Source organism: Ambystoma mexicanum, chromosome 11 (assembly GCF_040938575.1).
Source record: "Ambystoma mexicanum isolate Mex_15411 chromosome 11, UKY_AmexF1_1, whole genome shotgun sequence".
Lineage (NCBI taxonomy): Eukaryota > Metazoa > Chordata > Amphibia > Caudata > Ambystomatidae > Ambystoma > Ambystoma mexicanum.
In genome coordinates this window covers 929,226,259-929,242,957 of record NC_090934.1, presented here as the reverse complement: position 1 = coordinate 929,242,957, position 16,699 = coordinate 929,226,259, and the positions used below count along the sequence as shown (strand labels likewise).

The window sequence follows — 16,699 nt, the reverse complement described above, 5'->3', positions numbered from 1 at the left end:
TCTTTAACATTTGCAGGAATTAATTCCGGTGAGAGAAACCATCTGTCATAGCCCAGTGACCTTATTATCAGTGTAGATCAGTCAGGGCGACTGGTTTACTGCTGACGACTTTTGAAGTTCCCTGAACATCTTTTTCCGTAGCAGTGTTCTCATTCTGCCAAAGAGTCAACTTTTTGGCAGTGGTTGCATCGCTAGCACGTCAGTAAATAACAGACGTTTAGCTCCAAGTCTAGCACGTAAGTGCTTAAAGCAGTTGGAATATTAAGTGTTTGCCTTAAAAAAAAATAATTTTGAACCTTTTGCAACTTGGAAATGTCAGTGTGGGCCGAGATGTCTGCGGCATACCTCGCTATGGCCACAGATTTCGCTTCAGCGATCTACAGCATATGTTCAATTTACCACACAAACTGTATGCCAAAAAGCATACTTCCTTTGCTCCGAGTAATTTTAAGGGCCTGCTTTGTCAAATGGGCCTTCCAGAGATAGTTTTTTTGAAAAACGTAAGCCCAAACAGGGGATCTGTATCACACTCTATACTGATGATTCAGAGAGATTTTCAATGCTAAGTAACATGCATCACATTTGATTTTTTACAATTTACAAGCAAGCCCCTAGATTCCATGAATGGGAAAAATGCAATAACTAAGGTTACAGTCCTGAATATCGGGACGCCATCATTGGCGTACTTTATGTTTGGAATAGGCCCTACCCTACATTCAGCTCCAGGTGTAGTGGATGATAGTTGCTGTGTCTTAATATAATGTTGAAGTATCTCAAAGAGCCTCCAAAGCATGCATATGCCAGGATATAATCAATAGTACTCCACCAACTCCCGTTGTAAAACGTGAAATTTCCTGGTATGTCTGGAGAATATCTCACATTCACTTGCTGAATGCTCGCATCTAAAATGGTTTGTAAAAAAGCAAAACCTTTAGTACCTGGTTTGCAATCTTGAATGGTAGCAGAAGGAAATTTAAAAGCTGTGATTTCCTCCTCTAATGCTATTCTAAGAAAGTATTTGCATGGCCTAATCTCAGATTAAAATCCTCGGCAATCAACATCACATTTTGAGGGCCAAACTGCAGTCTGATTCATCTGAAAACATTCTCCAAAACAAGGTTGAGAGTCAATCCCCTGTTCCCTAAAATGGATTAAAAAAGTTAAATAATAAAATGTCAAGTCCTGATGGCTTTTTATTTTTTAGGGAGAATAAGTAGATGTTCTCGACCAAATTATATGTTGCAGCTTCTTCAAGTTCTGCCCTATCGCAAGAAAAATAGCAAGCCTGTCTCTAGAATGGCTGTTAAGATGGATTTTCAGAATCAGCCCTCTGGACAGATTTTGAATGGACACTCTATTCTGGTGAACAGGTACAGACACTAAAGTCTAGCCAAACTCTATCTGGGTGTATGACTGAGCACCAAGATTTAGACCTAGGAAGCGTGGGAGGTGAAGGGTTCAATTAAGCACACACAGCACACTGTTAGGCAGAATATATATAAATACAATTATTTATTTCTGTCCTAGATGAAATATTAGCAATGAAAAACCACAGGGAAATAACACATTAACACATTCACTACTGTTATATAGACATTCACTTGTGGTGTGCTCTGATAAGAGCGCTACCACTTTACTTTAGAATACAGTTAGATTTGATTCAGATTACTATAGGATACCAAACCAAGTGAATAATAAAAATAATAGTGCCAATATATCTAAAGCTTTCAAGAGTCTTGAAATCACCCCATCCAGGCTTCATCCAAACGCAATACAACTTACCGCTAAAGGTCGCATTGGAATCTTTCACAAAGTCCTCCACAATAATTGGCAGACTGGCAAAATCAGGCTTACGCACGAGTTCATAAACCGAAGGCTGGGTAAAGAAAGAGATGTAAAAATCAGAAAACCAATGCCAATCCCAGATTGGAACAATGAAAACCTCAATGAAATGAAACAAGACAAAGGTTTCTCAAAATGTGTATTTCTCAGCGTATGGTGGCTCAAGTGTAACAGATAGTTAATTTATTATTTTCCGTCATAGCACCTCCCGCCAATCCACCACTATGTTCAAACCCTAGTTCTTCACATTTTAATATCAGTGTATATGGAAAACGTCAGCATTGCTTCAATAAGCTCCCAAGTGGACTGCCTCGAAAACAAATAAACACACACTGGGCCTCATTACAAGTCCGGCGGTAATCCTGCCGGTGCTACAGGCGGGTTGCCGCCAGACTTGCAATATTTACCGGCACCCGGCTTGCCGGAAACTCTGGGGGGATTACAACCCTGGCGTTCGGGAAGCCAGGCGCCAGTAATTGTAAATCCCCATTCCCAGGACTCAATGGTAATGGGGACCACGGAAGCACCGGCACTGGTATTAACGGTGCCAGAGCTTCTGTGAAAATCTGCGGGCGGGTGCCGTTCCGCCTGCCAAGTCTGACCCTGGCAGGCAGGACGGCACCCGGCCTCAGAGTCATACTATGCTGGTTCAGTAACAACGGGGCCAATTGTCTTTTTCAGTGCAAATGTTTTTCTCTTAACCTGCATGAAAATCAGTAATTATAATAATTAATAAGTGACTTGAGAATGGATTAAAAGGTTCTTATAATGGATAGAATAAAGATGTTGAGCACCTTCTTGATAGCTCAGTTAAGGGCCAGCGCATGGGTTTGAAACAGAGGGTGATAGCATAAATGGGGTGTCTTATCCCTATACAATTTTTCAAAGCGTTTAAAAAGCATTTTGAGAAACATCACAAAGCAGAACGTCTTCAGTTACCCATGCACTTATTTTTCTAACTGTTAATGCATGTGAGCATCTGACAACCTGGTATAAGGTACACAATCACCTTTTTTGCCCACTTTGAGATTCAACTTCACTTTTTGCTTGATTTTGTGATACCATTCAGATCACACTGGTGTCATGGTTCTTTAATGTGATTAACCTTCCCTTGGCTCAGCTCGGCCCTGGTGTCTCACAGAAGCTTGCAGTCCACCTTCAGTTGGCTCCTCTCAGCACTGTACTTTCAGATCACTTTATGGTTCACCTGCGATTTACAAAGCAAGTTTCCGTGGTTCACCCTCTTTCGGCTCCACTCTCTACCTAGCTTGGCATTTGATTCACATTTATAAGAGCATCCATATGGGTATATGAGAATGGGCTCACAATTGGGCGGCCACAGTACTTGCAGCATCCAGATGTGGGCTCTTGCACAAATGTCAATCGATAGGTTTGCATCAGAAACAAAACTTATTTTTAAAATAATTCAACTGATGTGTGCAATTTGGAGAGCAAAGATTTTGAAGCAGTATTGAAGGTGAATTGTTAGTGTCAGTGGCAAGAAAAACAGTGGAGTTCATTTTACACGAGCCCGTAATTTAGTGCTGGGGGTCCGTTCTGGTAACACTTAAACATAAACGGATCCCCGCTGACAAATTTTTGTGATTTACATGGTGGAGAGCAAAAGGGTTTTGCCCTCCCCTTTGGCACTCAGTCAGTCAAAGTGAGTAAACGCTGCGGCAGGCAGCATTTACAATGGATCCCTATGGAGTCCGCCTGCTTTTTGCTGGTGCAAAAAGTCAACAGGCTCCACAGGGATCCCCATCGTTTGCACCAGCATGAAAATGGACACTCGTTTAGCATCTTGACTCAGCATCTGGAAGGACAGAGGCATACGATATCCAAATGGCACTGCACCTGGGATCGCAGTACCAATCTGCTTATACTGCAGCACCCCGCAGACAGAACCCAAGTGACCTGTACATCTCAGGAAATGGCACCATGCACATCTCTCAAGTACCATGCAATGATCAAATGTGCGGTAGTTAGGGAATGGGGTCAGGAAGATGGTACTCACAATGTGTATCTAATTTACAATGTGAGGTTTGGGAGAGGAACTGCGGTTAGTGTGCAGCATCAGGTTGCAGAAAAGAAGCAGCGGGAGGCGGGGTCCAAGGTACTGGGGTGTTATGCTGGAAAAGTGCCAGCCCACATGAATATTTATATAGAGGGACAAACCCAGTTGCATTTTGGCTTCACAATGCAAAGTTTGCACAGACTCGGATGGTAGCCGAAGGAATCACTTCCTCGAACTGGATGACTTGTGCTTGAATGAATAGTACTTGCTTCTCGAATGGAACCTTTTATGTTTTTCCACATCAGGCTCAACAATCATGGCAGTCCACTTTGGGAATGCTGGGAAGTCAACTACTGAGGGAGGGCAATCGTAAGGTTTCTGGGGCCCTGAGCACAGACTGACTTGCCCCCCCCCCTCCCAACCAAGAAACCCATGGGCCCCCCAAACCACTGAAATTAAGAGACTTCATAACTCGAGTAAGAATCAACTGCACCCAATTAATGTTTTGAACAAATCCTCTAATCTTTAATAAACTGTAAACATTAAAGGGCTACCCTTTCAATTAAGCAAGGACATGTTAAATATGTATTTGGGATTGAAGGCCAAAATCTCAACGCTGTTTTTAGGCGAACATGTATGGTGTCCAGGCCAGGACACACACAGCAACCTCCTAATCAGCAGGCAGGGGTTTGAAGGCACCAGATGTGTGACCGTCTCAAGGTCACGTAGAACACCACAGCTGCACAGAGATGGTCATTGCCTTGCACAGGCAACCGGCTCAGCCCTGCTGTGCACATTTTAAGATCATTCACGTCTTCTGAGGTATGAGGGAAGGGTAGGGATGACTACTTGCATTACGTGAATCACTCACTATTTCTGTTGCAAATTGATCTGTACATTTGGTTCTGTTTCTGTACAGAAGACCCATACTGCAAAGTAGGAATGCAGAAGCCAATACTAGTCACTGCATCTGTTATGAAGTTACATTTTCTAAGAATCTGCCAATGCTCATGCTTTGCTCCCATTGATGTTTTCTGGCGGTGTTAAATGTTTTGCTGGCATGGAGTGATGATTCTAATACAGAACGTTGCCCTAAACCTTGGCCAGGAGTTAGTCATGATTGGGGATTATTTGTACTGGATTTGTGTATAGTCGTTTAATATGTCGATAGCACAGCATTGCCCGTCTCTCTTCACGTAAGGGGAATCTCTGCCCCTGCCCTTGTTTGTAATGTTTTATTGTGCATGTTTGACATTTGTTGGAGAAGAATGAAGTCCTATGGTGAGGTCTGTGATGGATTGAATAATATGTATGTGCATGATGGTTGAGATTTGTCATTTTGTTGGTATGTCTGACTCATCCTTCATGGTTCAGGAAGATGGATTGCTTATTACACCTGTCTTGTTTATACACATTACTCTTTATTCACTGACCTAAGTTATAACGGCAAAAGGCCAGTTCAAACGTCCAGTGTGCAACTGTCTTCTGGGCCAATGTTGACCTGTTTGATTATTCAATGCATTGTGCTGACAGTAGATATGACCAGTACTACTGGAAAAATGTGCTTCAAAATGCACTATTTGACATAAATGTTCCCAAAAATGCACCCCCGGGTACTACTCACTTCATTGTGAAACATCGGAGACAGTGATTTATGAATGTCTGTCAATTTTGTTTTGGCACCCGACCCCATTTTTCGTTTCAATACAACCCTTTCCAGAGACACATTCAGCTTCCTCTGCACTTGTCCATAAGGACCCTAACACATTAACAAAGGAGCTACAATAAGCTCTCAGAATGGCCCTCCAACTGTGGCTGTAGCCTGTCACTTACAATAAGTTATCTTCCTACTTTGTTTTACACCGTTTTGCATATTTTATTTAGAGCTTTTGTCATACTCCATATTATAGAAACAAAATTGCCTTTTTGTAGTGATCAATGCCCCCCACGTATAGCTTTTGTATATTCGAGTTGTTCTTTCAGGAGTATGCGCTTTTACCCAATGAATAGATCACTTACATTGTCACATAGTTAGTCAGAGTTAAATCATATAATTATGACAATATGTAGATTAATCAGAATACTTTAATCCTGTATTATAGCTTGACATAAAATGCTTGGTGCTTATGCCTATTGTACTGATTATACACAGCATTTGCTTGTTACATTTGTTTGTTGCATGTGTCAACACGTGTTTCGCCACTATTCAGGCTTTTGAAGGCTGCAACTATCCTCAATGTTATAACAAAACCAAATTCTTTCAAAGAAAATTAGACTGTAGTTAGACTTGCTTCTTAGATACGGATTGGTATCATTATATGTAGTCCAACGCATCCACCTTTCGATAGATTACTTTCCAATGATCCGTATGGCAGAATGTCCTGTTAGTTACTTAAGGCATCATTACAAGTACGGCGGCAAGGGCTCTGTTACCACTGCATTACTGCTACATTACCGCACTGCTGTACTTCAGGTTTGGTGGTGTGGGTGAGGATTTTCCTCCAGCAAAAAGCTAGATGCAAATCTAAACCCTTACCGCCAAAAAACGACGGAATTACCGGACACCTCTTTGATGATTTATGATATGATATTTTATTTGTATCGTGCTCGTACACAAGTGTTTCAGAGCGTGACTAGGCAAGGGAGGGGAACAAGGGAGAACACAGCACAACATAAAAGCGATCTTACTAGGCCCAGTGACATTGAGAACACGCAAGAGCATGGGAAAGGGAAAAGGGAAAAAGTGCATGGAAGGGGGAGAGTGGAAAGTGCAGAAGCCGAGGAGCGCAGATAAATAAAATAAATAGAACATTGAGGCAAACTGTGGTAGTGCAGCCAGCAAGTGGCAAGTGCTGTGTTTAAGGCAGCAGACTGGGTAAGTCTGAATAAGTGCAGAAAAAGAAGAAAAATGGGAGGGGAGTGGGGGGTGGCTGTATGGGTCCAGATACAGTCCCCAGTGCAAGGGGGGGCCAGGAGGCAGTGCAGGAAGGTGGCGTCAGGGCTGGCTGGAGTAGTAATCAGGAAGAGTTTGGCTGGAGTAGTAATCAGGAAGAGTTTGTACATATAATTAACATTGTGGTTGCCCAAGTCAAGATGGAGAGAAAGAAAATTAATCTGATTGGTTAAAGGAACAATAGTATGTTTGGTTTGTCTGATTGGAGGATAGGATAATGGGTTGGATTCTTGGGAGGTGAGCAAGATTCTAAACTGCCTTTCATCCATTGTAACTCAGTGGCTGGTTGTGTATTAGTTAAGCTCCTTAAGTAAGGCCTTTCAGAGTTCAGAAGATTTACCAAAGAAGTAAGAAAATCGTTTGCTGAGCCAGAGTGAACTAGAAGACATCAGGTGGGATCGTTCTTTTTAAAAGCTAAAAGATTTTCTCTGTGAACTTTTATCTTTCCTAAGAAAACTTAAAGAGTTAACGAGTTTTAAAGTTTACTGAGTGAAAAGACGTTTTACAGTTCTATTAATATAAGGAGACACGTGTGAAGACTGTGAGCACAAGTTTTAAAGTTGTTTACTGCATGAAAAGTGTTTCAAGGCTGTTTAACGCGTGCGCGAGTCCGCGTGACGTCAGTAACGTTGTTATGGGAGTGCGCGGGTATTCTGAGCGATAGAGCGCTTGTCCAAATAAATAGCGCGAGTGGTTTTTGAGCGCGTGCACATTTTTAACGTGAGAGACGTTGTGTGAGAAAGCGCATGTTGGGTTGCGATAGAGCGCGAGTCCATTTTTTAACTAAGCGCGAGTAGTTTTGAACGCATGTACAATTTTTACGTGATGTTGCGTATAACCGCGTGTGTTCGGTAGCGATAGAGCGCAAGTTGTTTTTTAGCGCGCATACTCTTGTTTTCACACATGCGTGTATTTGTTAATATGCGCGGGTGAATTTTATACGCAAGGACAATTTTTCACGTCTTGTGATTTCGCGTGTTTATCACAAACGCGTGTCAAGAAAAGAAACTATGCGTTCGTATGGGTAAAAAGAAAAAGGTTCACACGCAGAAGGAGAGCAGCATTCAAGAAAGTTCATGAGTTTCTATTTAATGTAATTTTTATGCAAAAGGAATTCAATTCTTCAAAGAAAGACTGCATTTCACAAAAGCTTTTAAAACTCAAACTTCATAGAGTTAAAAGAACTTAAAGAGCAAAGAAGAATATCTAAATCTGTAAGGTGCTTGCAAGGGTCATTACTTTAGGATTCTAAAGAGACTTGAATGGCTTGAGACTATATGCACTAAGCACTATAATTGTTTACAAGATATTCCATACAGATAATTAACCTCTAAGTCTTATACAGAGGTTTAAGAGGTAATGAAGATAGAGTTTATTTTAGAAAATAAGTTTATATTAATATATAAAGTAACCAAGTGTATTTGTTTACTACAGATACCAGAGCCTACCACACGGTTGCAGGGCTGCAGCGTCTCAGTTGTTATTTTCTCCAAATTCCCCTTTCCCTTTCTTGGGGTTCTCAGCTCAGCTTATACTTAAGGGTTGAGAGGTGAACTCCTGGTGAGGGTCTGTGGGGCCAGCATCAGCTTTGTGGAATTCAGTCAAGTCGGACCCTGACAGGTGGCAGGGTGAGCAGGTACCTGGGCCCAGGGGACAGAGGGTGGCCAGGTGCACAGTGCCAAGAGAGCAGATAAGCAGGGGAGAAAGGGAGCGAAGGCAGAAGCAAAGAGGAAGGCTTTGAGGTGCTTCCGGAACCGGAGATGGTTCTCCTCGAGTTTTAGAGTGGCAGGGAGGCTGTTCCAGAGGGAGGCCCCAGCCGAATAGATAGAGATCTACCCCCAGCTCGTTTCTTTGAAAAACGACTGACCCTGAGGGAGTTAGAGGTAGAGGAGCAAAGAGCTCGAGACGGAAGGTATTTGCAGAGGGATAGCTGAAGGTATTTTGGACCCAGGCCCCAGAAAGCCTTGTGGACAATGCAGAGGGTTTTGAATTTAATCCTTGCATCCACTGGGAGCCAATGGAGAGATTTCAAAGCTGGAGAGATACGATCCCATGGCTTGAGGCCAAGGACAAGTCTTGCAGTACTGTTCTGGATAAGTTGTAGAGGGCGGAGAGTAGAGGCAGGTAGATTTAAAAAGAGGCTTGTTACAATAGTCCAAGCTAGAGAGAACCAGAGCTTGGGATACCATGAGCTTCTGGGGGAAGGAGAGGAAAGGCAGAATACCTCTGAGAAGGAGCAGTCGGAAGTTTGACTTTTTAGAGACATCAGAGATATGGGCCGAGAAGGAAAGTGTGGAGTCAAAGATGACGCCAAGGTTCTTAGCCTCGGCATTCAGACAAAGATCATTGATGGCACACCAATTTTGAATGGCAGTTAGGCAGTCAGAGATGAGAGAGGGAGAGGAGGTGGCCGAGGGCAGCCGGAAAATGAGTGGAGCGTCATCAGCGTAGCACTGGAAATTTGAGCAGAAAATGGCAATGCAGTGAGCGAGAGTTGCCAGGTATTGGTTGAAAAGCCAGGGTGAGAGGTTAGACCCCTGGGGAACCCCACAGGTGGAGAGGAAGATAGATGATAGGAAAGGCCCCAGTTGGACTTGGGAGGGTCGATCATAGAGGAAAGAGGTCAGCCAGGCCAGAGCCTGATCAGTGATACCCAGATTATCACAGAGACGGTTGAGCAGGATGGTGTGGTTGACCGTGTCGAAGGCAGAATAGAGATCAAGAAGGATGAGGACAGAGGGAATGTTAGAATCAAGGTTGGAGAGCAGATCTTCACGGATATTGAGGAGAGCAGTTTCCGTGCTTCTGGCCGCTCTGAAGTCAGACTGGTGGTCATGGAGACAACCAACAGAGTCTGAATGAAGGTTAAGCTGAGAGATGGCCAGCTTTTCCAGGAGTTTGCCCAGAAAGGGGGTAATGGAAATTGGGCGATAGTTTGCTGGACAGGAAGGATCAGCTGTGGGTTTCTTGAGAAGAGGATGCACAAGGGAGTGCTTCAGAGGGGAGGGGAAGGATCCTGAGGCAAACGAGTGGTTGCAAAAATCAGCAAGGGCAGGAGCGAGGGTGTCAATGTGGTCCTTGATGGTTTTGGAGGAACAGGGATGAACCTGTTTTGACAAGGCTTTGATAGATCGGACTTGTCTAGCGACCTCGTCAGGGGAGAAAACAGGAAAGGAAGAGAAGGATGGTGGGGGGGGTGCTTAAAGGGCGGTCTCCAAGCACAGACTGAGAGGGAATAGGAGGGGGAGGAGAGGCCAGAGTGGACATGATGTCCTGGGTTTTAGAGATAAAGTGCGAGGCAAGGGCATTGCAAAAAGCCTGGGAGGCAAGAGGAGGGGAGGAGACTGCTGCAGGGTTGGCAAGCTCCTTGCAGATTTTAAAGAGTTTGGCCGAGTTGTTGGATGCCGCAGAGACACAGGCTTGAATGTGGGCTCTCTTCTTAGTGCGGACAGAGAGTCGGTATTGCCTTTGTAGCAGGCAACAGGCCAGTTCGTCAGAGGATGAGCAAGAAGACCTCTATTTCCTCTCAGCCGCCCTACACTTACGTTTAAGTGTAGCTAGGTCGGAGTCATACCAGGAATTGCGCTTGGCTTTGGACTTCAAGCGGATCCTCATGACAGGGGCAAGAGCCTCAAGAGTATAAGAGATGGAAGAGTAGAGAAGGGACAGGGTTGTGTCGGCGTGTGAGCCAGCCAGAGGAGGAGGAGGGGGAGAGAAGTGGCAGCGAAAGCCTCAACTGACACACGCTTCATAGGTTGGATGTCCGAGAAGGTAAGTGGAAGTGTTGGGGTGTGGTTCGCTTGGGGAGAAGAGAGTGGGAGATGGGAGGAGACGAGGCAGTGGTCACTCCAGGAGAGAGGAGTGGTCAGAGGAATAGAGGGGGAGGCCAGGGGAGATCAAGACATCAAGCGTGTGTCCTGCAGAGTGCGTCGGGCCAGAGGGGAGGATAGAGAGGGAGAGGGTATCGCAGAGGTTGCGAAAGAGCAGCGATGAGGGACAGTGAGAATCGAGGTGAATTTTGAGGTCACCAAGGAGGAGGAGGAGTTGAGTGGTTGAGGCCAGGAGGGAGGAGAGGTCGGCCCACTCAGAGAAAAGAGGCGATTTGCCCGGGGGGCCGGTAGAGAGTAGCAACAGTAAGAGAGTGGCTAGGAGAGAGTGAGAGCCTGCAGACAAGGCATTCAAAAGAGGAGTAAATCTGAATAGGAATGATAGTGGCAGGAATCCACTCAGGAAAGATCAGGGCTATGCCCCCTCCAGGTCGTGTGGATCTGGGTGCGGAGAGGATCTTGTAGCCCTCAGGGAGTAGAGTGTCAAAGCTTGTGACACAGCTAGCCGTGAACCATGTCTCCGTAAAACCAGAGGACATCAAGGTCCAGTTCTTCAAGGAGGTAGCAGATGTCAGAGGTGTGTTTGACAGCAGAGCGAGAGTTGAGAGTGGCAAGATGAAGAAGGTTGCCGGCCTTAAAGACCTTCCGTGGAGGGGTACAAATCGGAGGTATGCCCTGCGGAGTTGTGGAGGTAGCCTGAAGAGTGGCAGAGGAGGAGGAAAAAGTGGGTAAGGTAGCCAGGGAGTGAGAGGAGGGCACAGCTGGAGATGAGAGGAAATTGATGAGGCGAGGGAAACGCCTATCGAAGAGGAGGAGATTGGCCTGAGGACCTTGGACCATGACAGTGCCATTTAGGTAGACATTAAGGATGACTCTGGAGGAGTCGAAAGAAGCTATGAGGACATCCCAGTGAGTGCCACCATTAATGGGAGAGGAGGAGACAGGACAAAGCACAGAGATCATATGGGGGGTCCATAGATCCGGTGAAGGAACAACAAAGAGGATGTCGGTGAGGGTCTGTCTGGAAGAGGCGATGGTATAGGTATCAGCGATGGGGAGTCCAGGGTTGGAGGCGAAGATATCCTTTTTAAATTTCTTTTTTCCAGACTTAGTGAGAAGGGAAGGGTAGTTGATAGAAGCAGTTGGAATAGATGGGAGAAACAGAAAGTGCCATGAGTGGAAATGAGAAGAGGCAGAGGGAGGAGTAAGCAAGTAAAGCAGTATTGAACAGTCACTGGGCTAGCAGGTTAAAATCAATGGCCAAAAGTTAAATGCAGAAATGCACTGAAGTTGAACTATCAAGTAAATGCAAAAATAGACCCAAGTTTGACTTTCAAGTAAATGCAAGAATACACCCAAGTTTGACTTTCAAGTAAATGCAAAAATACAGCCATACACACATTTCTTCAACAAGGTACTCCAACTCATCCTCATTGAATTTGATCTTTTTCTCTCAGTCTCTGGCCCAAAGGTATTTGGTTGTATTGTATTTTGTTTCATATTCCAATAAATACTACATATTTCTCTGCTTCTGTGTGTGCTGTTAAGCAGTGGCATCAGTGGGCAAAGAAGTTGTGTGTTGTGATAGCTATGTATGTGCTACTGATGTGCACTACTAATCAATTGAAGATGGGTACTTCCAGCGCTTGTGCCAGCAATATTATGCTATTTATGTGTGCTACTGGTGCTAGTGTCATACTGGCATTAAATTAGTGCATGCCCATGGTTGTGCTTCTGCCAGGCACGCAACCATTAAATGCTTTTGCACTGGTCACATAACAACAACTTGCTTTATGGACAGCATAATCTAAATGAGGCGGCATGGAAATACTGGATTTGCAGTGAATGTTTAAATGAAACAGCTGTTTAGACTGATGGTCCTCCACTGTACTTTGGTTCAGATTTTCAAGTGCACTGGCAGCGGAGTATGTTTTCCCACAATAGGAAATGTAAAGAGTTAATGTAGCCAGGATGAGATGTACTTTGTTTGGGGCGTGGGGCACAGACACATTTGCTCCACTGAACCAGGGAAAGGATCCACAAAGCTCTGTTCCCCACCACTCCAGCTTTTACCATTCATCACAAACCATAGCTTGAAAGCCTGCACTGGTAGTGATCAAAATAAGCCTTGGGCGTTTCTGTGAAGTCCCCACCCCCATCACCTTCATGTGTTATAATCAGGATAATAACAATTGGCATTACAAGGGCATCATTACCATTCCACAATGATAGTACTTTTGTTCTAATATAGATGTTAAAGACATTTCAAAAGCAGCAGCCACAAAGAAGGCACATAAGATCTAGAATAGACGCAAGACACAAATCAGTATAATATGAAAAAAGTACATATACCCCAGCATATGCTTTGGGTTTATAAGATAAGAGGTAGGTGCACATGCCCTGGCATGAATCCAGGACTCCTATTAGGAACCATGAGAAAGGTACCGTCTTCCAATTCAGGTCTAGACCAAAAGGCTATTACTAGCATAAATGATCAGGAAAATCAAGAGCAAATTAGGAATAGGCCCTTTTTAAGAAGAGGATGCCGCAGGAGGCGGTCCAGTGGGCTGCAAAAGCAAATGTATTGCACTGTATATCGACGGCAGCAAGGAGTATTTTGTACCTAGAGACAAGCATAATACGTTCGAAAATAGTATCTCTGAGGACACGATTTTTTATGTAATTTACAAAAATCTATCTGAAGCTGATATTAGTCTTATGAGTAAAGGCTTACCTTTTGTACCTATCCAGGCACCATCAGTGTAACAATTAAGAGATTGAGATTAGACCGCGTTTGAGAAAATCTGTATTAGGGTTGTAGAAGGTGAAAAGCCTCCATTAAATGCAACACATTTTTGAACAAAATCTACTTTTATTCCTCCACCAAAAGATTTGCTGAAAGAAGTTCTTACTTTTGAGTGTGCCATTATACAAGGATTGAAAAGAATTTAAGAAAGGTGGAGTATCTTTCCTTGAAGAAATTAGGACTATGAATTCATGAGATTAACTAATGAGACACTACAATTTTTTAAATGAAGATTTTACAGGTGAAATTTAGAGAGAGATTCTGTCAATCACAGAACATGCTTACAGGGAAGGTATCTTGAGCCCCCAAGACTTTACTTCCACATTCTCCGTAATGTGCATATATCTTCGATCAATCAACCAACCAGGCAGTCTGATAATTTCTGCATATGGCTCTGTGTTGCAACGGGTCTCAAAATACATAATTTCTTTATGAAACCATTGTCTAGAACCAGTCCTACATATTTACAAGGTTCTACAAATGCAGTACATTTGGTGAATGGTCTAGAGTTTAATTAATTAACAGATGAGCTAGTTTCTCTAGGCAAAGTCTTACAAACATTCTAGATACACACATTCTACAAGACCAAGCTCCTATGTAATGAAAGAATCTTTGAATATGATATACTATATCTAGCTTCTCTAGCTATAAAGTTTTTATATACAAATATTTCGGAAGATCAAGCACTTATACTATTGGAAAAACAGTACATTACAAAATAACTTTTATTTATATAGATTTGCTCTTTCAACAGGTGAATGAGACATCAATTGGCGCAGCCTTCGCTGCCAGCTTAGCAAATATATTTATGGCCACATTAGAGTCACTGTGTATCGAGATGATAATAATACCTATTTGCCATCTATAGTATTATATCATAGCTACAGCAACAACATCTTAATCATCCGGAAAAATACCAAGGAGGAGTTAGAGGCATTCGTAATACTTTGAACGTTAATTTGAAATGTACTTCTGCTGCAGGGTTCTAAATTGCTAGGAGCTAGATCGAAACCATCAGTTACCAGGAGCTAATTTTGACTCTCCAGGCCAAATGGCACCATACAATCATATGTGATATTAACTCTGGATGCTTGGAAATTTGAATAAAGGGTAACTAAAGGACACATCCATAGGACATTTAAAGCCGAAGTGAACAAACATCATGGATAGAAATGTAGTGTTGGCATCTCATTTGCAAGTTTGATTTCTGGTGTGCTGTGTACAAGCTCCTGTTGTACTGAGGTAGCTTCTGCCTACTGGGTGATGCCCAATACCAATAAGCTACTTTTAGCTCCTGCTCATCAAATCTCAATTATGACTGAGAGTAAAAATGAATTACCATTTTAGATCTATTCTTTAAACATCATGAAGGGCATTTAGTGGTGGCTCCATACAGAAAACTACACTACTTCACATTTCAAAAGTCAACACCCGACGAGTTTGAGACAAAATGCACCTTTTAAACAATTTTTAAGAACCAGAAGAAATTGCTCTTCGCTCATTGATTTCTATATTCAAGCAAAGACTGTTAAAGAGAGACTAACCTTTGAGCTTGCTTAAGATATCATGCAAGCAAGCACGATTTATAGACAGAGATAACCTACTTAATGAAAAAGAAATTCAACTGAAAGGATCGATTCCATCACTACTTTTTGTAATCGTAGTGACAAGGTTTAAAATTCAATTTGATAGAATTGGTCTTTTTTTCGCATACAATAATTTAGAATTTAAATAAACCACTTTTTACCTTTAAAAAAAAAAGTGTTATTTTGAAGCAGTCACTTGTACACGTTATGTGAACACCAGAAGAATCTAAATAAGATATTTCAAGAAGCCACTTAAATATGGAACCACCAACTACTCATAGACCCTGTGTTAATTGTTCAGCCTTCATGTTCAGTATACCATGGATGTGTAGAATTTGAGTATGCTGGAAAAATGTTGGATCTATTATTATTATTATAACAAAGGCGGTTTCTGAGATCTGACCAACCAGGGGTCAAATTGCAGTATTTATTCAAATATAATTACAGCAATTACTAAAAGAATTTTACATAGCAAATAAACAGTAAAAACCAAAATACACAAGTTAAACAACAAATGGATTACATGACCAAAAGAAGTGTCCAAAAGTATAATTAATACAAAAAACACAAGAAGATATAATGATGTGTTATTTATATAGCGCCTTAATCCAAAGCGCTTTACAGAGCACATATTTACATACAATATCACCCAACAGAAATTGGTACTCATTTATCAACCTCGGAAGGATGAAAGGCTGAGTTGGCCTTGCCGGGATTCGAACCTGCGACCTGCAGATCATGCTCAGATTGCAGCAGCGCGCACTCAACACGCTGAGCTATCTTACCAGATATGCACGGTTGTCAGCTCAACCCTATTGCTAATGTATACAAAATGTTTATATCAAAACCCAACATGTTTGTGTCGATATTGCTAATTTGCTCGACATTCTTGAGGAGTATACTAATGCAAAATCATATCCATGAGAGGACGCTTTCCGTTGTGAATCCTCCTAAAAAAAAGACTGAACCGTCTTCATCTATTTAATGGACACCTATCAGAAGCACCAAGCTCCCAAACACACTTTCGCCCTTTTTTAACAGTCAGATTGGGGTTATGTGGGCAAGGGCCTGGCACACAAGACACATGAGGGGCTCCAGAGTTCTCATCCGCCCTTTATTTTACAGCATTGCTTAGAATTTACACTAATTAGGTTCACTTCCTGTTAAGAGCTCCATTTCCTGTTCCTTGTGCCCATTTTGTACGGTGCGGCCTACTCTTTGGGTGTGGCTGTCTATATAAGCCACACCCAGTCAGCATCCTGTGCTTCGTGTGATTTTCTGTTCCCACACTCACCGCAGCCCCGAAGATCTTCTACTTACCTGGAATCTTCAATCAAACTTCACCTTTACTCCGTCTTACCTTCGCTTGGCAATGGCTCAGCTTCTTCTGCCCGCCACGCGCTACACCTTACCTGCGAGGACTCCAACCCGTGGCGCGCGTACTTTTCATTCCAGCTACTCGCCACCGCTTACCTGCAGGAACTCCAGCTCGCGGCCTCTTGTCCTCCACTGCGTCACCAGCTCGGGTCCAGTCAGCGTTGCAGCAGCGGTAAGCTTACCTGAGAACTCCTTGTTGCAGCTTTTTCTACCCGTGCATCTCTGATCTCGTGCCTTCTTCTCCACTTGAGGCACCTAGCAGCACGGCTCACCTCGAACCCGACCCTGAAA

The 16,699-nt window shown here is 43.2% G+C and overlaps 1 protein-coding gene across 2 annotated transcripts in view; it reads right to left on the bottom strand.

Annotated features, from left to right (window-relative positions):
• Positions 1-16,699, bottom strand: part of GATD1 (glutamine amidotransferase class 1 domain containing 1) — a 160,564-nt gene that overhangs the window by 49,034 nt on the left and 94,831 nt on the right. For both annotated transcript variants that reach the window (XM_069624035.1, XM_069624036.1), the window contains exon 6: positions 1,783-1,876. In XM_069624035.1, the coding sequence (XP_069480136.1) occupies positions 1,783-1,876 (94 nt within the window). The remainder of the gene's footprint in view (positions 1-1,782; positions 1,877-16,699) is intronic.